General features: G+C 43.4%; 1 protein-coding gene across 6 annotated transcripts in view; it reads left to right on the forward strand.

Annotated features, from left to right (window-relative positions):
• The window catches only part of PPARGC1A (PPARG coactivator 1 alpha), a 663,528-nt gene that overhangs the window by 536,900 nt on the left and 98,964 nt on the right, over positions 1-27,664 (forward strand). For 3 of the 6 annotated variants that reach the window (XM_082237364.1, XM_082237367.1, XM_082237363.1), the window contains one exon: positions 12,579-12,758. In XM_082237364.1, the coding sequence (XP_082093490.1) occupies positions 12,579-12,758 (180 nt within the window). Of the gene's footprint in view, positions 1-4,074; positions 4,094-4,156; positions 4,344-4,422; positions 4,572-12,578; positions 12,759-27,664 lie in introns of those variants that run through there. The other 3 variants (XM_082237369.1, XM_082237365.1, XM_082237366.1) reach the window with 3 other exon arrangements.

The following is a 27,664-nucleotide window of genomic DNA, read 5'->3' on the forward strand; positions in this document are numbered from 1 at the left end:
GTGATGTGGAGTGGAAAAGCAGAGGTGCACAATAAGCCTTCTTTTCCTGGCACATAAATTACTCTATATACTTGTTCCTCACTGGTATCACAAGTGTTTGGACACTTCCAAAAACGTTTAGCTATCCCTGTATAAATGCTGTTCAGATTATTGGCAGGATATTTTTATTTATTGAAAAACCTAGTGGGGAAAAAGAGCCCAACTGCAGAGGCTGGGAAGTGGGGACAGAGAGGCGAGGCTGCAGAAATTTGCCTTGGAACTGGAAAAAATTCAGCATTACAAACAACTTCCCTTTTGAAAGTTCTGAACTAGGGAGGCAGTTACTCTTGAAGTAAGCAGCAGAGGAGCATCGTGTTATATGCTGCCTGCATTTAACTTTATATTTAATTTGCAGCAATGTTTTAATACCACCCAACTAAAAGTGAAGACTCCTAATCTCTAGGTAAATCTCCCCTGCTACTTCCATAAATTGACATTCTTACTCCTTTTTAGGGGGAGGGGTAAACTGTATCCATTCTTGTTTGTACAGTGGTACCTCTGGTTGAGAACTTAATTCGTTTTGGAGGTCCATTCTTAACCTGAAACTGTTCTTAACCTGAGGTACCACTTTAGATAATGGGGGCTCCTGCTGCCGCCGCACGATTTCTGTTCTCATCCTGAAGCAAAGTTCTTAACCCGAGGTACTACTTCCGGGTTAGAGGAGTCCGTAACCTGAAGCGTTTGTAACCTGAAGCGTTTGTAACCTGAGGTACCACTGTACATCAGGTTTTCCTCCCATGCATTTTCATCACTCTGTGAGTCAAGATCAAATAATGGTTTGTATGTGTGAATGGGCCATCACCAATATAATATAAACCGCATACGTACTGAACTTCCATATCAAAACGTAATGTTTTTCATGTGATTATATCTGCCCCTGATCGTTTTGTTCGCTGCTGCTGTGTTGATGTTTTATCGTTTTGCTGTTTTTAATAAGTTGTAAACTGATTGTTTTATCGACTAATTGCAAACTGCCTGGGGGGCAGGGGCGGTAACTAGTCCCGAAAGGCAGCTTAAAAATACATAAATGAGATTCACCCCAGAGAAGAGCTACAGCGCTGTAGTGGTTAGAATAGGGTGTGTGAGAGAGACTAACCTTTTGGGGGAATAAGCACATTTTCTAACTGGATAAACTGTTAATCATAAAATTGTGGAGTTGCAGGGGACCCTGCAGATCATCTAATCCAACCCCTTGAAAAGCAAGAATATGCAGCTGTCCCATACAGGAATCGAACCTGTTACCTTGGCGTTATCAGCCCCATGCTCTAACCAACTGAGCGATGTGAGCTGTTGTGGGCTGTGCACCACTGGCACCACTTTTTTCTCTCATTTCCTCCATTCCTTCCTGCTTTTTATTATTAGATCTACGAGTGTTGCAAACTACGTTTAGGAAGTGTGATAGAAACTCCCTAATGAAGCTATTTATACTAATCACTTATGAGCCAGGCAGTTGTTAAAAACCGGGGGAGGAAGGGGCAGCCTTCCTATTGGAAACCCTTGCTGGAGTGAGTCTGCCGATATTTCTAGAGGTATAAGGTACTGTTTGATGTCAGTTCTGTTGTAAATGCAGTTCTGTAGGCCTGTCTCAGTAGAAAAATTCCCTAATACTTTCAACCATTGTTCCACGCAGGAAGACTTCGAAATGCATGCGCCAGGAAAGTCGTCCCCCCCCCATCATTTCTGAACCGCTGCTTAAGTTTGTAGTTATCTATTTGTCAGTTAACTTGCTAATTTGACAGAAAAGCAGTGAAATGGAATTGTAGAAAATACAAACAACGCGGGCAGGTTGAAATATGCTTCTCCTTCCCTCTGCAGTCTAAGATGTTGCAGTATAAATATGATTCTATAAAAGGTGTGAATGGAACATAAACATAAAAGTGATGGATTTGGTACAGTCAGTGAACGCAATTATAAGTAGGTATGGCAGAAGACTATTTCATCAAGACTGGATCCACTGATTAATACAAATCTACTCCATTTCTGCCAGTCAGCCGTCATACTTCACAGATGAGTTTTCTAAGGGCAGAGGTAAATAACCTTTGCCCCTAGTCCCAATAATTTGCTGTCATTTTTCTCCATTAAATTAGCATATAATTTGAAATAAATTCACTCTGTTGTTTTCTCTCTCTTCATGAGAAGAGCAAAATCTTACCATCCAATCTTTTATGAATGGCTTCTTTGAATTCGCGGTGCATTTTGCTTTAAAGAAATGAGTAAAATGCAATCTGTGGGTGATACGCAACTTAGTTTTATTCAGAGAAGACTCATTGAAAATAGTGGACATGAGTTACTACTGAAGTCCATAGACTTCATTGGGTCTGTACCCTTTTTATCATTTAGGGGGTTGGGGGAGTGAGAGTTTGCTATGTAAAACAAAAGCAATAGGTTTTTTACATTGCCTAACTTCCTTTCTACATTTGCCAGCAAAGTAGCCTTAACGGGTGAGAAAGGCAAGAAATAGTTAAACATTTACTTGCAGCTTGATTCATATTTTGAATGGACATAGAATCTGGGAGAAAATGACTGTTTCAAGAATCACCGCTTCCTGTCTGTCAATTCAATTCTGTCTCTGGATAATAATTGTATTCATTTAGCATTTAGAATACTCAAATTTGCAAATGACAACCCAAATGAATATTTCATAACAAAGAGGCATGATCCATTATGGTAGTGTGACTCTAACTAGTAGCGCAGCATGACTGATCTCGCATTTAGAATTTGTGTGAGAGACTTTGGCACACGGCTAATTAAAAGTACAGCTTTTAATCTTAAAAAAAAAGAAATAAAAGAAAAGAAATTTAAGACTCAGGTGGAGGGGGCAGTCCTGTTTTTCCTGTTGTGGGAAAGGTGTGCTGGGTTTGTTGTGAGTTCGTTCCGTTGTGTTGTCATAAAACAGATGCACCTGTAAAAGTCTGGAAAGGGAAAACAGTCTTTGGAGTTGCCATCTGGGAGTATGTTTTGTGCCCTCCCAAGAAAACGCATAGCCTAGGCCAGCAACAGGGTTAATGTGCAATTTGGTTTATACAAAAATATGCCCCAAGGCAACACTGGAGAACCTCTCCCGATCATGGAAATGTGGAAACAGGAATTTGAGTTGTTTAGGTTAAAAACCACAACAGCAACCCAGTATGGTAGTTGTGTATCACAACATTGCTTTTGAGGAGTATAAAACAGACACGCAACGGTTCCGGGGCTGCTTTTTTCCTTTCAGCTAATTCAGCCTGTGCAATTTAACATAGCACAAATGTTGAAAAAGTTGTTTTATAAATATTGATATAGCAATGGGGTTTTTTCTTTCTTTAAATCATGCTTAGGAGTTTCAGAGCGACTGAGTGAGTCATAGAGGATATATGGCTATCAGTAGCTGTTAGCTGTGATGGTTAAATGGAGTTTCCATGTATGATTGCAGTTTACCTGACCAATGGGACAAACAGTCAAGGAAGGCAGTAGCCTTCATGTCCTATTACTGCGTGAGAGTAAGCTTTTGTGGGAGTTGGGTTTCCCTAAACATGCTCAAGACTAGAGCTTTCTGCTTGAGGTATCCGGTTGGAAAGAGAATACTCCCGACGCAGTTGCTGCTACAGTTTCTTCTTTCCTTTCCCTGCACAAAACCAAAGCCCAACCTTCACCTCTTTAAAAGTTTAGTCTTTTAAGAGGCAAGCGGCCTCCAAATCAAGCCTCCTATTCCTGCCTCCTTCCAAACTTCGAAAACCAACAGCCTTTTGCTCCGTTTGCCTTGGTTTGGAAACGAAAAAAAGATGGGTGGACGCAAGAAGAGAAAGGATTTTAATATTTTTTTTTTTGTAAAGCCCCTTGCAAATGGATTGAGTTTATTGGATCTGGGCACGGCAGAGTTCTGGAGGTGTGCCGCGGGAGGGAACCTGCTTTTAAAAAAATAAATCGATCCCCATGTTTTCGCCTGGGAAAGATGCGCGTGTGTGTGTGTGCGCGCCCGCGCGCGTGGACCGGGCTTGACTCGGCTCCAGCCTGGGTCTGCCTCTGAGCGTGACGTCACTTGGCTTTAGCACACAGCGGCACAAGAGCAAGCGGCTGGGTGAGTGACAGGCCAGCCTACTTTTTAATAGCTTTGTCATGTGACTGGAACAGTAGTAAGACAGGTGCCTTCGGTTCACTCTCAGTAAGGGGCTGCTTGGCTGCGCGCGAGTATATTTGCTCTCTCTCCCTCTCTTTCTCTCTCTCTCGCCCTGGCTGTGGATTGTAGTTTCAAAGCTTTGCTGCCGTCATTCAGGAGCTGGATGGCGTGGGACATGTGTAATCAGGACTCTGTTTGGAGTGACATCGAGGTGAGCTTTTGGGGGACGGTCTCTCTCCTCTTTTTTTTGCGTGCAAATTCACCCAGCTGGAGGGCTTGTTTCCTTGTATCCTGTTCTTCCTTTCCCCTCCCCCCTCCTCCCTTTTTTATTTTTCGCTTGTGTTGCTTTGAATCTTGCCCACCCCTCCCTTGCCGGAAAGTAGCTAGAAGAAAGAACCCTTTTGGAATGGAAGCGAGGTTGCATCTTATCTTTAACCCTGTAAGTTTTTCTTTTCTCTCCACCTTCCCACCCCCCCCCCCCACCACCCCGCCGGCTTTCTATTTTAAGATTACGCTCCGGTTCCTTGAGCAAATTAAAAAAAAAAGAAAAAAGAAAGGCAACTGGCTCCTGTCATCGGGATCTCCTGCAGTTGGAAACTATTTTTATGTGCCTTTGGCTCCCTTTCCAGTCATATGCAATATTTATGCACAGAGATATTGATATGAATCGATGTCTGAAGTCTTTCCATTGGCATTTAGTGGCATCTGGCTTGGGGGAAAAACTGCCTCTTTTTCTGTGTGCGTGAGGCAGATGAAATGCTGTCGTTCGCCTTTTAAAACTTGCAAAAAGAAAAAAAAGTAGTTTTATTTTAGATGGGGTTATGGGCTGCAGAGCAGAGATGCTTGTGCGTGGAGCGAGACGGGCTGCGTATCGGTTGCTGTGTTGTGGGAATGTGGCTTCTTGTGCTGTGATTTTTGGGAAGAGATGCCCTGTCGCTTCTGCTGGAATGCTTGGGCTAAGGAGTCCTCTTCCCTCGGTTCTGTGCCGCTGAGACAACAGGATGGAGCGTGAGAATAGTTTATGCAGGATCTCGTGGTGCTGCTGCTGCTGCCTCCGCTGCTTGAGTAAAAATAGATGGCAATACATCAAACCTGCAGCTTCTGCTGGTTACAATTCATAAAGGGGAGGGGGGAACGGAGGCAAGGGTGGGGAAGAAAATAAGCAGCCCATTGGGAGTCTCTGGAGTATAGGAACAGAGGCTTGAGGGTGTCTAAATGCTTGCAATCAGGAAAACCAAACCAAAATAAATATCCGAGTTCGAAATGGTGTAGCCTCTGAAAGTTCCAGCAACTTAGGGAAAACTTTCCCCCTCCCTGGTTATCCCAAAACAGAAGCCTCAAATGATAGCTACTTTTACAGGCCGTTCCTTATGCATCTCCATTCAGTCTTTTAATGGGGATTACTTTTAACTAAGTGTGCACAGGATTCCAGCCTTAAATGCTTCCTTTGGCAGGAGAGAAAGCTACTGGTGATTCCCTTCTCCGCAACCCCCCTCCTTTTTTTAAAAAAAAACCCTGAAGATGTTGTTTTAGTGCATGGGCACATATTATTGGGTACAATCCTTTAATGCTTTCTACATATACGTATTCCGGGCAGGAAGCATATATAATAGCATATTCCCATTATTATTGTTAATTATCATCATCAAAAATCATGTTTAAAATATTTGCATCTGCCGACTTCTGTTTGCATATCGTAATTTTTCATCTCTTGTTTTGACTCAGTAAAGTGGAAGAGATATAGATAATTCATATGTCCTGTAGCTATTATGAGTCAAAGTGGTAAGCGAGTGACTTGCTGGCTCCAGAAGTCCTGATTTGTTTCTGAGCAGCTGGGAGCATCCAGTGGATTAGAATCATAGATTGCCGTCTTGGTTTTTGTTGCACGGGTCTCGGCTGCCGTGGCTTCGTTTTTTCCATCATGCATTATTCCTAACGCTGCTAGGAGCTTATTTGAGGAACCAATGTCTGTGGAAATGGTGATGATCTATTTTAATCACCAGGGTTCCTGCAGGAATTTCAGGCTGGTAACAAGAAAATATAATTTATGCCAATGAGCCGTTTATTTGCTTTTGGGTTTGGGTTCTTCTTCTTGTTGTTTTTACTTGTTTAGAGGAAGGGATCTGTGTCAGTTGTATCACAGATAAGGTGGCTTCTTAGTTCCATCTTTCAAAGTGGCATGAGCTTTGACCCTATGTGCTGACAGTTTGGTTACTGGCTATAAGCTGTTCCTGCTCCTCTGGGGAATCGCCTTTCCTCTTAAAGTACGATAGGCAGCTCTCTCCCCCCTTTTTTTGAGGCCCTCCAAATTCACTTCTGATATAAAATACTTGAGATCCCCTTGTTCATAACAAGGAGATTCCCTGCTCCTTCATAAAGGCCTGTACATCACAGTAACTGATCAGCGTCCCACAGCGTTTCTCTGTTTAATGAAGGTAATGTACGACGAGGCTGCAAAGATTGATAAAGAGGAGGCACATGGTGTTATGTTTGCTTTAAGCATATTGTCCGTGTTTGGGATCATCTCTCTCTCTCTCGCCTCCCTCTCCCTCCCTCGACTCTCTTTAACAACCTTGTTAAATACAGATTATTGTTTTCACTAATGCAATTTAAATGGCACACATCCAGCCCTCCCCCCACCCGCACACACTGGCCATCATTTAGTTTTAAAAATTACCTTCGAAAAGCACACGAGGCTCCAAAAAGGTTAACGGAGAATGATGCTTAATTATGATGATTCATTATCATTGATGCAGTTAAGCTAATTTATTGTTTGCTCTTTAACTAAGCGTTTGGAGGGTTGGGTGAGAATGATCTGGGGGCAAAAGAAAGGCACAATAATTAGCCTTTGTGTTTAGTGACTGCTTTATCCTCTTAAAGCTTATTACAAAACTAAGGGTATAGTTGTGTAATAACTGCCATAAGCTGTTGGCTGTGTTTTTTTAAAAGGGGGGGGGGTGGAGAGACATTGCTTGCAAGGTGCACCTGTTAGAGATGTATAGACAAATGCCAGATATCTGCGACGAGGACAGTCAGATGAGGACAGTTACAGGACTCGGAGTGTTAAACCTGGCATCATTCAAAGGCCAAATATAAATTAATAACAGGAACACTTGCTACTAATGCCTCTCAGATTAGAAGTGTGGTTCCATATCCAGAAGCATTGATTTTATTATCAGGTCAACATTGGCAAGAGTCAGCGTGCTTCACTTCAGATATTCCATTTGTTTTTAAAAAGTGACACTCCAGTCATTAGAGAGAAATGAAAACTGCAAAGAGAAGACTTCCTTTGTTTTTAAACCCCCTGCCCCAAATAGAACAGTTATTTCTTATATTGCTTCAAAATGGCCACTGCAGGCCTTTTTGAAAAATGTGTACCTATTGAGAGAACCCATCCAGTTTTAACTAGACAGTGCAGAGGGATGGCGAGAGAATGAGAATCTATTTTTACAAATGAAAAGTAGTAAAGCGATCAGCACGGCACCTTGGAAGTCTGTGGCATCAGTTTTAAGCCACTGACCTCCACAACACAAACCTGGGGGATGATGCTGAGAATCTACCTTTTCAGGCAAAGACCTAGATTATCCTTTAATGAGATCACAGATTTCATTTGGGCATCAAGAAAAGGTCATTTCTGCATTATAACATTTGCCAACTTTAGGACTGGAAACATAGAGGGTGGGGAAGCCTTTTATTTTTCCCCTAAGGGTGGGAAAACAGTTTTCATTACCACTCTTGCTATGCAGTTTTCTTTGTGTGTTCCCTTCCATCTTTTCTTCAAGTTTGCCATATACTTTTTAATCTGTGATATTTTACTGTATTTTTGGCTTCTATGGAAGCCGCCCAGAGTGGCTGGGGAAACCCAGCCAGATGGGCGGGGTACAAATAATAAATTATTATTATTATTATTGCTACATATGTGTGTGTATAACTCAGGTAGGCCTTGAACTGTTGCAGCTTTGTACTCGTTTCAAAGAATAGTAATAAAGAACAGAGACTCTCCTTCCAGCCCTTAAGTTTCCCTTTCTATGCACCTATTGTCTGATTCCCTGCATCGTCCTGCTTGACCAGTGAAAGTGGAATGGTAAATTGTAGCCTTTTTCCAGCTGCTCCAAGTCTGTTGACCCTGTTTCTCTATTCCGAAGCATGCCTTGCAATTAGGTTGTCACACGTAAAGACAGAATATGCAGTGCTGGAGATGCTCTTTCAGGGACTGCCTGTCAAATGTTTCAGGAAGTTTATTTTTCTGAAGTCCAACTTTAGCAAGAAACCTGCACTTAGCTGTTGAAGTGTGACATGACAGACATTGAATTCCTGTGTTTGCTGGGGGAAGGGTGCTTTGAGGTTACTGATACATTCACCTTAATTGACCTCATTCGAGCAAGATTATAAATAAGGGAAACTATACCATCTTTGAGGGTGATTGACAGGCCGTGGCATCTGAAATCCATGTGCATTTTTCGCGGGGGGTTTTGGCTGCTGCATTTGACACAGATAAATCCAGGGAATGGAAGGTGGGAGGCTGGAAACCTTCATTGTTAAACTGACTACATTTTGTCACCTTTTAACAACATAATTGCTAATTCATATGGGTGCCAACACAGGGGAGTTCTGGCTTGCTTATGCAGAAAAAAATAAAATAAAAGCTGAAGATATACTATGGACACTATGCAGCAAAAGTAAGCACTTTTGAGTCACAATTAGTTCAGTTGCAAAGTTCAGCACCATGTTTAGTTTTGTGCCATTAAACTCTGTAGGATTTGTGTTTGTTAAAAACAAATTTTCACAAGGCTGTAGCTGTAGCCTTACTTACCCACATTGTGACTGCTGTACAGTTGTGGATACGTTGTAAAAAGACATGTATCTTCAGTTAGCCTGATATCTAAATTAAATGATGCTGAGACATCTACGGAAATATATGCTGCCTAAAGGTATTAGTGGAATGTGCTGTAGTATTAGTACGAGGTTTGCTTTGCAATGATTCTCCATATGTAACAGTTACCTAGCAAAACTTGCCAGAGCCAAATGTCAATCCCTGCAAGATCAGAATGGAAGTGATAAGATTTTTTAAAAATACAATTGCACGTTCAAGCATCTCTGTAAAACGGAGCTTTAACAGTTCAGCAAAATGTTCTCAGAAGAAGAATGAGTTTCATGGGTAGTGAAATCAATCCATGATCCCGGGGTAGATTTCAGCATAAACTATCAATATGTAGAAACAAAAACAATTGAATCAATGAAATCGCACGTATGCCTTACATTGAGCCGTCACTGGTCCACCTTGCTGCTTCTTGCCTCTTCAGTTTGGTGACTCCTCACCAGGTCTCAGATGGAGGTCTTTCCTAGCTCTGTGGACTCTTTATGTCAGGGAATGTATGTATGCAGCACATACACACTACAACCAAGCTATGGGCTAGGTAACATTAAACACCCTTTTCCATACTGCAGCTCAAACACAGGCTTTTGACTCCATGTATAAGACACTTGCAGAAGTTGTGCTACTGTCATCTCATGGTTGCTCCTGCACAGTCCCAGTGACATTTGCAACTGTCACCTACTAAGATTGGAGTGAACATACAGTGACAACTACACTAGCCTCCAGTGGCAATGCTTTCCCTTGTATGGTAAATAATGGCACCATGTTCATTTAACAGAAGATGTGTACATTGCTGGGAGTGTTGTGGGAGCAACCACCAGATAGCCAGCACCACTTCAAGTTATGTATGACACAGGCATTGCAGGATTGGCTGGCCCAGCTATTGGACAAATGGGATACATGCCACAGGATCTTATCCTGCCTAGGACACCCTGGTGTTCTTATTATCATTGCCAGGATACATAACTACTCAGTCCTGGCCAGGACTAGCTGGATTACCAAAGCAACAAAAATGATTGCTTGAGATGGTAAGGGTTGTTGATGAAGCTGTTTGCAACCCATACATTGTCCCTTACCACATCACAAGAAGCCAGTTTATATTTTTGGGGGGAGCAAAGGGGCAAATGCAGTTCACAGCAAATGTACAGGCCCACTTATGGATATAAAAAGGTAAAGGGACCCCTGATCATTAGGTCCAGTCATGATCAACTCTGGGGTTGCGGCGCTCCCTCGCTTTATTGGCTGAGGGAGCCGGCGTACAGCTTCCAGGTCATGTGGCCAGCATGACTAAGCCACTTCTGGAGAACCAGAGCAGCACATGGAAACACCATTTACCTTCCCGCCGGAGTGGTACCTATTTATCTACTTGCACTTTGACGTGCTTTCGAACTGCTAGGTTGGCAGGAGCAGGGACCGAGCAATGGGAGCTCCCCCCGTCGCGGGGATTCGAACCGCCGACCTTCTGATCGGCAAGTCCTAGGCTCTGTGGTTTAACCCACAGCACCACCAGCATCCCACTCATGGATATATCCATGATCAAAATTTCAGAAAAAGTGGTGCATTTTAGAAAACTTTTTGTGGTTGATTATGTGAGTATGGGGTGCACACACAGACCTCCCTAAATAGCTCCCCATCTGCATTTTAATAATCCTGGATGTAGATACTCTCTAGACTTAGTGTGAAGAAGTAGAAGGAAAGAGGCAAATCAATGATGTGCAATGGGTGTGGATCCTAGTAGAGGTAGGAGTTCAAATAATGGAGGGGAAAGGGGTCACCCTTGTTTGCATGCTTGCAGATGGGCAAGGCAGAGTTGGGTTGCCATCTCCCATGCCTGGGGGTAGCCTTGTTAGTCTCATTGCCATTGCCCTATTCTGGTTCTCAGTCCACAAAAGAGGAAGAGCTTTTACCTACCTCCCAAGACTGTTGTGAAGATGAGGCTATATCTTTCCTATCTCTGGCTGAGGATAAGCTATGAAAAGCCAATTAGTGGCGCTGTCAAGTTTGGCCTGTGAATGGCAAGATGCTAGCCAACAGAAATATGGTCTGAGACTGTGTTCCTAGCCGGAAAGTGAAGCTATAGATTGGGAGACTCCATAAATGGAATGTGACATTTATAGATATTTGGTCATTACATGGCAGGTGCCTGAGTTTTTTTGTGTGTCATGAGAAATATTTCAAAATCTGCTTATTATGAGGCTGTTGTAGCTTAGCTTATAGTAGTTTACCCAGAGTTTTGTTACGGCTAATAATTCTGGAACCATTTGGCAGGTTGATGTGGGGGGGGGGGGCAACAGAGATGTGTAATTTCATGTTGCTGTCTTTCCTGCTGATTTTTTGCATCGTAGTTTCTGCTGTGGATTCTGGGCCTTCCTTATGCTAAGTCCAGAGCTTGCTGGAATGGCATGTCTGCTGCGGGAAATGGCAGTCCCAGACCTCCCCTCCTTTCCTGGTGGATATGTACTGTATTTTTCACTTTATAAGATGCACCAGACCACAAGACGCACCTAGTTTTTGGAGGAAGAAAACATGAAAAAAAATATTCTGAATCTCAGGAGCCAGAACAGCAAGAGGGAGCGCTGCGCAGTGAAAGCAGTAATCCCTCTTGCTGTTCTGGCTTCTGTGATAGATGCGCAGCCTGCATTCGCTCCATAAGACGCACACACATTTCCCCTTACTTTTTAGGAGGGAAAAAGTGAGTCTTATAGAGCAAAAAATATGGTAGTTTAAAGAGGAACAAATGCGTGACAGCGAGCTCCTTGCTCTCTTCGTTGGCTTCCTTGTACAGTGGTACCTTGGGTTAAGAACTTCATTTGTTCTGGAGGTCCGTTCTTAACCTGAGGTACCACTTTAGCTAATGGGGCCTCTTGCTGCTGCCACCGTGCAATTTCTGTTCTCATCCTGAAGCAAAGTTCTTAACCCGAGGTACTATTTCTGGGTTAGCGGAGTCTGTAACCTGAAGCATCTGTAACCTGAGGTACCACTGTATAGGGGTGGGGAACCTCATAATTCATCTACTTGCATGTTTACTCCTAGGTAAGTCCAACTGAATTCCATGGGGCTTACCTCTGAGCCAACATCCGGAGCATGGCCCTGTCAGCGTGCAATATTATACCTTAAAAATAAACTAGAAGTTACCGAGGGAGAGAGGCACGGGTTTACTGTCTTCGGTTTTTGCCATGCATCTTCTAACAATGCCTCATTCTGGCTTAACTGAGAGATCAGAAATCGTGACCTCCCCTCTTTGCTTCTTAAATGACTTCTGCACTTTGGGGGCTGTGAATAAAAAGACAGTGGCTGTTCCCAGTGCAGGAGGGTGGTTTAGAAGGCAAAGGTCAGCCTTTCTCCAACAAGCAGGCCGGCGCACACACAAACACGCTCTGTTGCTCACCTGTGCCAAGTTCCTTTGATACAAGTCAGCATTTTCTTCCCCAAAATGAAGTTAACTCCAGTGACCTGCTGGGTGGTATAAGTGAGTTAACGGAGCTATAATTCTTCTCACGTGCTGTTGTTCTTCACAGTTTCCTCTAATTAATGAAAGCGTTTCTGTATCTTTCCTTCCCCTCTTTTCAGTGTGCTGCTCTGGTTGGTGAAGACCAGCCACTTTGCCCAGATCTTCCAGAACTTGACCTCTCTGAATTAGATGTGAATGACTTAGATGCCGACAGCTTTCTGGGAGGACTCAAGTGGTACAGTGACCAATCGGAAATCATTTCCAATCAGTATGCCAATGAATCGTCAAACATATTTGAGGTAAGGAAAAGTTCCACGTAAGCATCTTTTTTTAATGACACGGATGACGGTCTTTATCTGCTCTGATTTCTAATGTTTTCAAGCTGCAGTGCTTGCAGCTATTTTTCCGATTCCTTGGATATGGCTTCGGATTAGTGGGCGCTAATCCTGTAAAGAAATGGCAAAAATATCAAGATATTTAGGGGCCAGTGTCAGTATTTCAAATGCCCAAACCAAGGGTCTCAGGGATGACAGTTTGGATTTCTAAAATTCTGGATCACTGGATTGAAGGTGGGGAATAACTCAGAGGTAAATTTTTGTGGGTTAGGGGTGGAGCCAGAACAGAATCTGGCACATTTTGGCAAAAGGCTGGCAAAGTCTAGTAGGCAGTTGTCAGGGTAGGACAAAAGGGGGAGTTTTCTGACCCTACTACTGATAGTATATTGGTTTTGTTTATCAGACTGGTAAAGCACTGGTTGGATGGCAACTCTAGGGTGAAATGCAGTTCAGGAGTGCATGAGCTGCAAAGTTTGTTTACAAGGTGGTTCAGTGGGCCTGGGGGTAGCACTGCCTAGATCCTGTCTTCCCCCGCCCCATGGAGGTAACCTGAGCATGAAATTGCAGCACATTCAGCAACACAGTATACAACAGTCTTGCCAGCCATTCCCTAACAGCATCCGTGTTGATAGCACTGACTCCCACAAATTGTGGAATGCTGTATTGGCAAAGAAGGAGCAAACAGACGTGTGTGGCAAATGGGCACCCTCTCACGTTGTCACCGTGCCCCACAGATGCAGTAGGCATGCTGTGGTGACTTCACGCACTCGAACATCTGTGGTGAAGGTGGGAAGAGTACAGAAGTCAATATGCCCTGTGGATCTACACACATTGCCAATCAACACACTTTTGACAGGCCAATACCCAGATGTAGGACCTAGAAAACTTGTAGTGTCATTGTTAGGAGGCTAGCCAAGGGAACCCATGGACCGCTTTCCCCATGATTACCCTCCCTTTCGTTTTTTTATTCTTCCACTGGCAGAGTTGTGCCAGCAGCAGAGCTATGCCAGCATAAAATAATATGGGTAGGAGACCTGGACCTACGTAAATCCAAAAGCAAACCAGAGGTAGAGTTGGAGCTGTTAATTTTGAAAGTTCACCACCACCCCCTTTCCCCCACATTCTGGTGCAATTAGTCATGTGGAAATTCCCCCCACCTTCTTTATAAAAATTGCAACCAGCACTGGAGTAGCATGTTCTATATCATCTGGCAGTGAGACGTGAAATAGACAAATTTTATTTATTTGTTTGAAACACTTTCTGTCCTGCTCTTTGGCCAAAAAGGCTCCCAGAGCAGCTTCCATGCAATTAATAAAAACAAGACAGCCCCTGCCTGCAAGCTTTTCATTTGTATCTTTGTCTTTTAGACTGTAAAAGACACAGGGGGGAAGAAGAAAACTGGAAAACTCAGACAGCAGTTCTGAGTTACATAATAGTTCTTATGACCAGCTAGAATGGAAACAGTTTAGGGAGGGGCGGATCCATATGGAACTAGCCTTCCAGGAGATGCAATGGACTGCTCCTGCTTCTCATCTTTCCCCCTGCCGCTGACTGATGGAAGGGCTTCTGCCAGGTGAGAAGCCAGATGGAGAAGGTCTTTCAGCAGAGCTAATGGAGTCATCCTGCTTCCACCTGCATATCTCTACAACTAAACAAAGAAAAGCAAGCCTGATATGACCCAATGGAGTTGAGACACTTTTTAGGGGTGGTGGTGGAAAGAAAATAAATTATTATCCCAGGGTCAAAGTATTCCCATATCATCCCATGCCATGAAACTGTTGGCGTATTGCTCATCCAGCGGTATGGTGGTCTCTTTCTGACCTGGTGGGCATTGTTTTGGGGGTATGTTGTGGACCTTTTGTTTTCCTGATGGATTTCAGCCATCCTTTGATCTAATAAGGGACTTTAGTCCCTTTGCCAAATTCCTGGTTGGGGTTACAGGGCTTCCAAAAACCTCTAAGACTTGTCAGAATGGCTTCCCAGAGACTGGCTATATGGGCTCCTGATGGCTTTGGGGAAATTTTGTCAAAGCCTTGCTTGCCCTCTGGAATGCGGAAATGGCTTATTTGGTTGACACGATGTTTTCTAGGGACTCTTTGATGCTGACTAGGGCATCAGTGGAGAAAGACTCAGGTTAATGCAATAGGACAGGACGTAGAACCTGCTTTGGAGCCTTCTTTGTCACCCTACCTGCAACATGGTATGTGTTTTCCCACCATTATTGTGCAGGTACAGTGCTGGCCAGTGAAGGCTTTCTGGGTGGTGATGGGACTTCTATATTCTGGCAACCAAGGTGTGCCTTTGCAAAGTGCTTTGCAGATTGCTTGCATTTTGACTTTACTCTACATTAGTTGCAGATAGGGTTCTGGATGTTCTTGCACTGGTGTAAAACTTCCAATTTCTGCAGTCTGAGGATGTGGACAGGTTACCTGGTGCACGTTTGCCTCTCCTGGCTGTGGGGTGCTGGCAAGTGGAGGGTTGTTTGTGCCTCCTTGAAGAAAGGGGAATTGCCTGTGGCTTTGGGAGTGGCTGTGGCAGGCCCCCTTCAGATTCCACTGATAACCTTTGCCCAGTCTCTGAAGCGTTGTCTTTTGGCAAAATGCTCCAGTGTGTGGCAGCCCAGCTTCAAGACTTCATTGCTAGCTATGATAATCTAGGATCCCGTATCAGTCTGGTTTACAACCTGTTTGCAACAGACGTTTGCACAATGACTTGCACTGCACTTGGTGGATGTCCTGCACTGTAAGATGATCATGGAATACATCATGGTTCCCTCTATGGCATTCAGTACCATGAACCATGGTATCCTTCTGATCTACATTGCTGACGTAAAGCTAGGGAGTCTCTCCCTCTCCCTCTCTCTCCTTCTCTCTCCTTCTCTCTCCTTCTCTCTCCCTCTCTCTCCCTCTCTCTCCCTCTCTCTCCCTCTCCCTCCCTCTCTCTCCCTCTCTGTTTTCTGGTCATTTTCTGGTCTCACTTTTCTGGTCCCAGTCGGGTAGAACTCTCTGTCGCAAGAGACCAGGGCCCTGCGGGATCTGACATCTTTCCGCAGGGCCTGCAAGACGGAGCTGTTCCACCAGGCCTTTGGTCCAGGCCCAGTCTGACCCCCTTCCTTCTTCTTTCCTCTTTCTATGGGACCCTGTATGTAAGTGGCCTCTTGGCTCCTTCTCGCAGCCTTTCTCAACCTGTGGGTCCCCAGATGTTGTTGAACTACAACTCCCATCACCCCTAGCTAGCAAGACCAGAGCTCAGGGATGATGGGAGTTGTAGTCCAACAACATCTGGGGACCCACAGGTTGAGAACCGCTGTATCGGCTCACATGGGATCAGCATGGGTGGCCAGGCCTGGTGAACATTTAATATTCCTTACCCCTACGGTTGTGATTCGTGGGTTCCCACCTAATTTTATTTTGATTTTACATGTGATTTTGAACTGTATTTTAATCAATCGCTTGATTTTGTGTTTTTAATGTTTTATATATTTGGTGTTAGCTGCCCTGAGCCTGGTCTTGGCCGGGGAGGGTGGGGTATAAATAAATTTATTATTATTATTACTATTATTATTATTATTATTATTATTAAGCATAGGTCTTGGAAGGTGGTACTCAAACTGTTGCTCTACCCTGTGGTCATTGCTATAAGGCTTCACCTTGCATCTTTTGCTATTTAACAGCCATGCGGAACCAGCAGGTGAGATAATCTTTTTGGTACCGTTGATGGCACCTAGTTCTATTTCTGTTTTTCATCAAGTACCATGGTGATAGGTAGCAGGTTGCGAATGAGTGTTTGGAATTGGAAGTGGTTTGTTGGATGTGGTGAAGAGGTCTTACTGGTTAGGATGCCGGGTGGTCTAGGAACAAGCCCACAGCCTTTCCTAGGTGGGGTTGCATTCTGTCAACCTCAGCTAGAATCATAGAATCATAGAGTTGGAAGAGACCACAAGGGCCATCGAGTCCAACCCCCTGCCAAGCAGGAAACACCATCAGAGCACTCCTGACATATGGTTGTCAAGCCTCTGCTTAAAGACCTCCAAAGAAGGAGACTCCACCACACTCCTTAGCAGCAAATTCCACTGTCAAACAGCTCTTACTGTCAGGAAGTTCTTCCTAATGTTTAGGTGGAATCTTCTTTCTTGTAGTTTGGATCCTAGCATGGGCAATGGCCAGGGATAATGGGACTTGTCGGCCAGAAACTTCGAAAGGGCAATAGATTCCCCACCCTGTTCTAAAGGAAATATTTATTTGTCCCTCTTACTTAGGTAGGGCTGGGTGAAGAACCCACCTCCCACAAACTTTGCAACCTTTTTTGTGGGCTGTGATGCTGGGGTTCCCTTTGGTTAGTTATATTGTTCTTGGGGGAAGCTGTGGACATGGCGAAGTTTGCCCATTGTGATGGGTGGGAAAGGAAGGTGTAGCTATAGTTTCCCTGTATAATATGAACAACCCATATTTTTCCACTGCTGTTCTGGAATCCACAGGAATAGCGGCAGCTTGCTTTAGCTCCCTTGGTCCTTTAGAAGCACAACTCGGCTACCTTTTGGGAAGCGTTTTGTTCCCCATTCTCAAATTTGTGCCTAATGATACTTTGGCTGTGTGTGTGTGAGAGAGAGAGAAGGGGCAGGGAGAGAATGGCAGCTCAACAAGGTGTTCAAGGGAAGAGATGTGTCTGTTCCTGTATTGCTTATTCTGGTTGCCTTCCTGATAAGTTGGTTCCTTTCCTTTCTGACCCAGGAGGCAAGAGGTTGGTGCTGCAGCCTCAGCAATTTTGGGCAACTTGTTCCTCCAGCAAATATTAGGGGGCTGGCAAGCAAATTCCCTTTTGACTAGGGTGCCTAGCTTGTGCCACATTACCATCTCTATGTGCCTAGCTTGTGCCACATTACCATCAGTATGTGGCAAAGCTGTTTTTAAGGAATCCCTTATTTATTAAAAATAATTTATTTGTTTATTTTTATAATAATATTTATTAAAGTTTCATAAACAATCAAAAGCTTCCAAAAATTTAAACATAAAATACAAAAACCAAAAGAAGCTACAAAAATGAGAAAATACAAAACACATAAAAGTACACAATAGAAAACAGTTAACAGAATAGAAAAAAAGAAGAAACACCAAAAAACAAGACAGAAAAAAATTAGTATTTTCATATCTTATACTTCATTCACTAGTTTCTTGACCTCCTCACACCTCCCTTTTTGTATTCCAGTTCAGATATTTAATTCAGCAAATCCTTGCCCTCTGTCATTTATGCTTACTCAACATCTTAACCTATAATAAATATATATTTTCCACCATTGTCAATCCATATTTACATATTCTTATTAATCTTTTAACCAACACCGCTTATTTTCAATCCAATGTCCCTTTAACATTCATTAATTTTACAGTATTTCTGTAGATAGTCTTTAAATTTTTTCCATTCTTCTTCCACCGCCTCTTCTCCCTGGTCTCGGATTCTGCCAGTCATTTCTGCCAATTCCATGTACTCTATCACCTTCATCTGCCATTCTTCCAGGGTGGGTAGATCTTGTGTCTTCCTATTTATTAAAAATAATTTATATCCTTCCTCCCTCAAGAGTCCAGAGCAGTGTACACTAAACACAGTAAAACTATATAAAAAAGTAGCACAACAATAAAACAAAGAGCAGCCAAAATATCCAGATGGACTCAAACTAATTTTAAAAAATGTGGGGTGGGAATGTGATTGACCTAAGCACAAGCACTGAAAGTGCCAAATGAATGTCCACTGGAGGTGGAGGGGGCGCTACTGGAAAGTCCCTCTTGGGTATTGTCACCTGAAGACCTTTCAGTGGTTTCCAGACTTCCTAAATTCAGGATGTTGTGCTGTGTGTGTGTGTGTCCAGGACTTGAAGCAAGAAGTCTTTGATCTGATGCTGATGCTTAGCCTAGTGAGCTGAACTGGGACTATATTTTGCTCATCCCTCAGAGCCCTCATTAAATGCTGAGGGAGTTGTTGACTTTCTGTTAGGGTTGTGATGAAAATTTGGATTCTTTAGGTAGATCAAAGCAGAAGTGAATCTAGAAGTGGCCCTTCTATGCAAACCTCTGGATTCTGTTGGATCAAAGGTAAAGGACCCCTGCACGGTTAAGTCCAGTCAAAGGCAACTATGGGGTGATGGCGCTCATCTCACTTTCAGACTAAGGGAGCTGGTGTTTGTCCACAGACAGCTTTCTGGGTCATGTGGACAGCAGGACTAAGCTGTATCTGGCACAACGGAACACCGTGATGGAAACTAGAGCCCACAGAAATACCATTTACCTTCCTGCCGCAACTGTACCTATTTATATACTTGCACTGGTGTACTTTCGAACTGCTAGGTTGGCAGGAGCTGGGACAGAGCAACGGGAGCTCACTCCCTCGCAGGGATTCAAACTGCCAACCTTTCGATTGGCAAGCCCAAGAGGCTCAGTGGTTCAGACCACAGTGATAACCATATTGCCTCCACAGAACCAATCTATGCAGGCAGGGTGAATCACGTAGTAATACTCACAACATTTTTTATTGCAGAACAGGGATCACTTGTTTGAGGTTTCGGGACTTCTGAATCCCCCCCCCCCAATTGCAATCTAACACCACCCTGCGTGGGTTGATATGGGGGGGGGCAAGGTTTTATTTTTTAAAAGCAACCCAGCGCTGCTGCCCTGATCAAATTTGCATTGCTGCTTCAAAGTTAAAAGTGCAACGAAAACCTTTGGGAGGTGCAATCACAGATGGCTTGCATTGTAATGCACTTTGGCACCTTGGATAAGCCGACTGGTCCCACTCGGCTCCCATCCGTTCTCCCAGAGCATCAGCTCTCCAAAAGCAAACAGCATGCCTTTGGGACGCCCCCCCCCCAGCCCCTGCTTCCCTTCTCCTCTTTGCCAGTCAGCTATAAAGTTCCCACTTTGCGTCTTTCTCCATGCCAAGCTCTCAAGCACTTCCTTGGGATGGGAGCTCTGTCCAGAAGCTCATTGCTGCTGGTAGAGTGCAATTGGATTTACTTCCCCGTAAGTGTGATTACAGTTTCAGACTTAATCTTCTTCTAACGATTAAGAGTCTGGCCAAAGAACCTTTTTTTCCTTACTGTTGAGCAGGGGAAAGGTTCAGCGGTTCCCAAAAGGAATTGGGTGTGTATGCTAAATCGAGCAGCCAAAATGAAGTGACGTGTGTCTTCTTGACCACCAGGTTTACCTTCTAGCACTTTGTGACATCCACTGCCACTGTTTTGCCAGCTTTTCTTTTAAATTAAGGTACAATTAAGCCTTGTCATTTCATTAGAGAAATTTATAGAGATGGATGTATGCAGTAGCTATGCAAGCTACTGCTGTTCGTGTCTTTGAACAGAGATGCATATTCTGTATTCTCACACTTGGAAGATTTAGATTGCGGGAGTGGGGGAATCAAAATGCTTCAAAGCTCCTAAATATTTTTTTAAAAAATACTTCTGCATATTTGAAAGAGGGATTTACCTTGACATGCTTCTAAATGGAGGGAATCTTATATTTTAAAAATTAGGTCTGATTTTAAATTTACATAAATACCATGTAAACATTATCTGTCTCAAACTTAATGCCATCAGAAATACCAATACACCTGTTACAAGACAAACAGTGCCCAGTTTTGTTTAAAAGTCATATTGGCTGCATTGTAATTGTTCCTACCTAGTAGTTTTGTGCATGACTAGTATCTTCCATAACTTCTTTTTGAAAATATGAACAAATAAAAGTATTTGATGGATCAGCTTACCTCAGGAGTGCATCTTTGTTTAGCCATAGAACATGACCACCTTTTTGTAAAAAAACAACAAAACAAAAAACACTAGCAAGAATATAACAGAATATTCTTTCTCTGTAACACCATAAGTAGCTAATGGCGAAGAGGAGTCCACTATAGAAATGAAAAACAGTATTTTAAAATGTTTGCCATTGTACAAAACAACAATATATGAAATATTGATAAATGCAGGTCATACAAAATCTGGCCATGTAATTGCATAATGGCAAACAACATTCTAAGTTGGCCTCTGACATTGTAGGAAGCCGAGTCTTGTTATTTATTGATGATCTATTTATTTTATTTATTTAACAAATTTATGTACTACTTGGTGGTAGAGAAAACCTCAAAGCAGTTTACAAGGAAGATAAAACCACGAAATAATCACTAAACGTTTTACAACCATAATTTAAAACATACAAGAGGTTAGAACGGTAATAGAAAATATACTGAAACAAATTAAAATTCCTACAGACTCTCTGGGTAAGCTTGTCTAAATAAGAATGTCTTCAGCAGGCACTGAAAAGAGTACAGTGAAGGCACCTGCCTGATACCAATTTTAACGTTTAACCTAATATTGATGATCATGATAATACACACCGCCTACAGTCTGAAGTGCTTGACTTGCAGCAACTGATACGTTGTGCAAGTCTGCTGATCCTACATTTTGGTTCCAAGAGTGGAATTTGCCTGTTAAAATGTGGAGAGGTCACATTTTTTTTCTGCACAATGTGTGGGTTTGTTGAGCTGTAGCTGTTTCTGTCCAGTGTGGATTGTGAAATATTGCTTGAAGCACTGGTAGATGCTTTGCATCCTATTTGAGGCAAAACAAGCACACATTCTTCTTGGCCCTTGTGCAGGTAATTTCAGAGCCAACAGTTTATGTGTTCCTGCCTCTCACCTCTGAATTTGTGACCAGACAGGGTTAGTTTGATCTGACATGGATATTGGAGAAACAGGATGATATTCCTCTAGATTCTGGCCACTTGCTCTAAGGTTTCTCAAAGCTTTGATGCTTAGTTAACTTTTGGAGGACCGAAGGAAGGAAAATAAGTCAACAGCTCTCTTAAAACACAATTTATGTATGGCTGCCAGTGATGCTGAAAGTTAGACTTCCCCCTCCGATCTTCACAATTTCCCTCCATGTTTCCTTTGTCTTAACACTTTCACTGTACAGTAGTACCTCAGGTTACATACGCTTCAGGTTACAGACTCCACTAACCCAGAAATAGTACCTCAGGGTAAGAACGTTGCTTCAGGATGAGAACAGAAATCATGCTCCAGCGGTGCGGCAGCAGCAGGAGGCCCCATTAGCTAAAGTGGTGCATCAGGTTAAGAACAGTTTCAGGTTAAGAACGGACCTCCAGAATGAATTAAGTTCTTAACCCAAGGTACCACTGTACTGACTCCCTGTTGCTACACAGCTTCAAAAAAAGGTAAAAAAAGGTAAAGGTAAAGGACCCCTGGATGGTTAAGTCCAGTCAAAGGTGACTATGGGGTTTCAGCGCTCATCCTGCTTTCAGGCTGAGGGAGCTGGTGTTTGTCCACAGACAGCTTCCCAGGTCATATGGACAGCAGGACTAAACTGCTTCTGGTGCAACGGAAGCCAGAGTGCACGAAAACGCCATTTACCTTCCCACCGCAGCAGTGCCCATTTATCTACTTGCACTGGTGTGCTTTCGAACTGCTAGGTTGGCAGAAGCTGGGACAGAGCAACGGGAGCTCACCCTGTCACGGGGATTCAAACCGCCGACCTTCTGATTGGCAAGTCCAAGAGGCTCAGCGATCTAGACCACAGCGCCATCTGCTTCCCTGTATACAACCAAATGCTGGATTATTCCTCCATGCTGCTTTCAAGAGAGATTTTGCCACAAGGTTTCACCTTTGTTAAATTTCATGTTCTTTTCCTGCATATTGAATAAATACCTCAGGTTTTATAGTTGAACCAGAGCTGGCCCAAGACACCTTGCTGCTTAAGGCAGGGAATCCACTCCCCTGTCCCCCAGGCCTTTGGGAATTGGGGTATTCTGCAATGGTAATTGTGCCTATGGAGGGAAGGGACCTGCAGCAATAAATGACGAGTAGTCTCTTATGTACCACAATTTATAACTGGCAATATCTGTCTGATCAGAGCTAAATTGTGTATTGTGTCTCAGCCCCACCCCCTCATCTATTTTCATGGCAAAACAATATACAGTGGTACCTCAGGTTAAGTACTTAATTCATTCCGGAGGTCTGTACTTAACCTGAAACTGTTCTTAACCTGAAGCACCACTTTGGCTAATGGGGCCTCCTGCTGCTGCTGCGCCGCCGCTGCACGATTTCTGTTCTCATCCTGAAGCAAAGTTCTTTACCTGAGGTACTATTTCTGGGTTAGCAGAGTATGTAACCTGAAGCGTATGTAACCTGAAGCATATGTAACCTGAGGTACCACTGTACCTCTTTGAGTAAAGAGCACAGGAAAAGAGCATTTTCTTTGCCACTATAGCAGGCAAACTCTGGCCCTCCAGATGTTGTGAGACTACAATTCCCATCATCCCTGACCACTGGTCCTGTTAGCTAGGGATGATGGGAATTGTAGTTCCGAAACATCTGGAGGGCCGGAGTTTGCCTATGCCTGCACTATAGCCTGCCCCTGCATGCAGATTACATGACCCTCAGTTGGACTTAATTTAATAGAGTTGCCTTTTTACTTCTGCAATAAGGCAGTGTTTGCTGGTTTATACTTTTTGTGTATGGAGAAACATCCAGTCACATGAGCTTCCACCTGCAGTCTGAAGTCGTGCAGTCTAGATGCAGGTTTCTCATCTCAATGAGAGGTAGGCCAAAGTATGTGAGCGACTTAGCTGTATAGAGAAGGGGTGCAGGTGGCGCTGTGGGTTAAACCACAGAGCCTAGGACTTGCTGATCAGAAGGTCGGCGGTTTGAATCCCCGCGACGGGCTGAGCTCCCGTTGCTCGGTCCCTGTTCCTGCCAACCTAGCTGTTCGAAAGCATGTCAAAGTGCAAGTAGATGAATAGGTACTCTGGCGGGAAGGTAAACAGCGTTTCCGTGCGCTGCTCTGGTTCGCCAGAAGCGGCTTAGTTCTGCTGGCCACATGACCTGGAAACTGTATGCCGCCTCCCTCAGCCAGTAAAGCGAGATGAGCGCTGCAACCCCAAAGTCGGCCACGACTGGACCTAATGGTCAGGGGTCCCTTTACCTTTACTTTACCTGTATAGAGCAGCTACTCCATAGCTGGGGGGGGGGCTGGGGGCTATTCTATGCTTCTTGGAAATCTTGGATTGCCTTCCTGTCTACCTAACTATGCACTTATTTGCAACCGGCACCTTCTCTCTAAAGGATGCTTTTCCTGCTATAGCACCTTCTCAGGATTTCAATGCTCTCTATTCAGTACTTTAATACCAATTTGGGGAAATGGGTACTCTCACTTCTGTACTGCCACTATGAATCCTATTGCACAGTTAAATGCCTGATGTGCATGTGTGTGTACAAGCTTAAGTATATTGAACGTAATATTTAAACCCATGAAAGGATGTAATAAACACCTGGTGTTCTACGGAGGTAGCTTTGGATACAGATATATGCATGGATGTTTTATATATGTATACATCTGAAGTCAATGTTGGGGGTGAAAAGATCATTTATATTTGCTTCTTAAAAAGAGAAGGCATATGCTTGCTGCTCAGGAATAAGTCCCATTGAAATGAGTGGGACTTACACAAGAGCGATTTAAGCGGGTGACAACCGCCAGTCTTCAGCAGTCCTAGAAACAGTGACATTTGCAAAAGTAGCATGCGTTGATGCGGTGCAAATTTTACCTATTTAAGACTTTCCCTTGAATTTCTTTCCTATTCTTTCAGTGAACCGAGATTTCAACTGCCACACTGTCATTATCATTGCAGCGAACAATTGAATGTGTGTGTTTATGTTGTGTTCAGCTCAGTCCGAGGTACTTCCAGGACTGTGATGCAAGTAAGGTATTTGGAAAACAAAATCTAAGCTACTGTTCTTCTCTGTGGGCAGCCAAAGAAGTTTATGACAAGCCGTAAGGATGAGGGGGAACAAAAGGGATTCACAATGGAAGCATACACAGTGTGTCGTTCTTGGCAAAGAGGAAATTTTACAAAGATAAATGACTTCGTATCCATTTGGAATGGTTTTGCATGGCGAAGGCGATGGGGGCTTTTTATAGTCATCTGGGTAATTTGCATAGATTCATACCATAAAGCTCCAATATTCTGTTGGGGGCTCTGCTACTCCTGCAAAGTTATTCATTCAATGTTTGCAGCCAGATTGATTAATGAATTACCAGATCTTGCATAAAACGACTTGGCCTGACTTTTAAACAGCCCCTGATGTTTTCTTTGCAGAGTCTTGTGACTGGCGTCAATGGGTTTCTATGGGTCTAAGCCTCCTGCGGAGCTTTCTAAACTGGTCTGTTCCAGTATATATGGATAGATATGTATACGTGTGTGTGCGTGCACGTGTTTTTTAATTCCCCTCCTCGATTTTCTCCAAAACGAGTAGCCCAAGGCAGGCTGCTTAAGCAGATAAAATCTTGTGGGAGGGGGCCTCGTAGTAAGGCCCTCCACGCCTGCTACCCTTCAGTGCCAATTTGGCATGATTTATCATAGCCATCTATTCGGCACCATAGTCTGTAAGGTGAGTTGCCTGGTGTTACTAGCACAAAAATGCGTTACTGGCTCTCTGAACTTTGAAGGAAAGCCTCTGAGCTATTTGCAAAGTGCTGGTGCTTAGTGAATACTAAATTACATTTAGGAAATAGTCTAGAGCCACCAGTTATACTTCATTTTTATTCTTGACACAGACACCTAAATCAGAGAACAGTAACATTTCAGAGATTATGGAAGCAGTTTGGGTATGTTCCAACGCTATAATAGGATCAGAATTTTAAGGCCCTTTTTTATTATTACCAATAGTCACTTAGTTTCTACTGCAGTGTACTTTGTAGGGAATTACAGCTTTTACTAAAAAGATTAAAATGCTATTATGCAAATGATTGCAGTATGTTATTATGTTTACAAATTAACATCCATGGCTCAACACACAAATTAACTAACTATTCTATCTATATTATTAAGGATTTAATAAAGTAAGTGTTGATAAAAAGGGAGAGGAGCTTCAAATTGTTAATAGGAACTGATTGTGATTTAACACTGGACTTAAAAAACTCACACACATTGTGCTTAATGTTCTAGATGGGGCATTGGCCAAATGAAGCTCATCGTTGTACTTAAAGGAACGGAGGGTGGAATGAAGAGCAAAGCTGAATGTCCTGAGGTCTTAGTGAACATAAACTAGATTTCTCTAGGCTATATGACAGAAGAGGCAGCGTATCTGTAAATCTGAGGGAGGCATAAATGGTTATCCCCAACAAACCCACAGTTTGTTGAACTTTGTAAGTAGGTCATTGCAATTCTAATGACTACGTGTTTAAATGTTTTATATGTCTTTCAAAATGCATCCCACGTACTTAACAGCTTGCATCCCTCCGAAATGCACCTTTTATTATGAAATTTTTGTTACAGCAAATGGGATTTTGCGTGCATGGTGTTGCAGTGGGACAAAAGAAGATGTGGTCGAGTTTAGACTGAGATGGCTTTACCAAGAGCCCTGCAAAATTGCTTGTTCCGGCATTTCAGCAGAGATCATAAAAAACAAAAAGATAATAGCCACAGATAGTGCTGTGGGTTTGGGATGCAGATTTTGGATAAGGCAGTTCAGAAGACTAAGCAACTGCAATATTGTTGTGATTTATTCAGTTTGTTCTTTATTGATAAAAGCATTATCATTTGTGGGGTGCTCCATCCCCTCCCCCATGCTTTTTAACATCTATATTAAACCGCTAGGAGAGATCATCAGAGGGTTTGGGCTGTATGTTCTCCACTATGTGGATGAAACCACGTCTACCTCTCATTTAAATCAGAACCAATGAAGGCAGTGAAAGTCTCTGTGTGTATCTGGAGGCAGTTGGAGGACGCATGGTGGTTAATGGATTGAGGTTGAATCTTGACAAGACAGAAGCACTGTTTCTGGGGGAAAGTGGGTGGGTGGGCAGGTGTGGAGGACTCTCTGGTCCTGAATGGAGTATATGTGTCCCTAAAGGACCAAGTGTGCAGCCTCAGGGTCATTTTGGATTCACAGCTGACCATGGAGGCACACGTCAACTCTGTGTCCAAGGCAACTGTTTACCAGCTCCACCTGGTATGCCAACTGTGACTCTACTTGCCTGCCCACTATCTCGACAGAGTGGTACATGCTCTGGTTATCTCATGCTTAGACTACTGCAATGCTCCCTATGTGGGGCTACCTTTGAAGGTGACCCAGAAACTACAATTAATCAAGAATGTGACTGCTGGGCTGGTCACTAGGAGCAGCTTCCAGGACCATATAACACCGCTCCTGAAAGATCTGCATTGGCTCCCAGGATGTTTCCAGGCACAATTCAAAGTGTTGGTGTTGACCTTTAAAGCCCTAAACAGCTTTAGGATGGAGCATCTCCATCATTTGGCCCAGACCCTGAGGTCCAGCTCCTAGGACCCTCTGGTGATTCCCTACCTGCAAGAAGTGAAGCTACAGATAACAAGACAGAGGGCCTTCTCAGTAGTGGTGCCCAACTGTGGAACGTCTTCCTATCAGATGTTGTGGAGATGAATAACTATACAACTTTTAGAAGACATCTGAAGGCAGCCCTGTATGGGGAAGTTTTTTTAATGTTTTATTGTGTTGGAAGGCACCTAGAGTGGCTGGGCAACCCTGTCAGATGGGTGGGGTACTACTACTACTACTACTAATAAACAATTTCATTAAAGAAAAAGAGGGTGGGTGTGTGTGGCATAGTAAGGTCTCTGAATCTGATCTCATGTCTTCCAAGAACTCACAATATTGGACGTGCCCTTGGACGTGCCACAATATCTCGGTCTTGTCTCTCACCTGTACTATAGATGTCATCCCCATTTGCAGATCTTACTGCCTCACACGCATAGCTAACCTAGAAGGGGAGTAGGGTCAACAGCATCTTTTGGCAACATGAGTTGCAGACCAGACAGTGTTGGAGAGTAGGAGCTGGG

This window comes from Podarcis vaucheri, assembly GCF_965113315.1.
Source record: "Podarcis vaucheri genome assembly, chromosome: 9".
Classification (NCBI taxonomy): Eukaryota; Metazoa; Chordata; class Lepidosauria; order Squamata; family Lacertidae; genus Podarcis; species Podarcis vaucheri.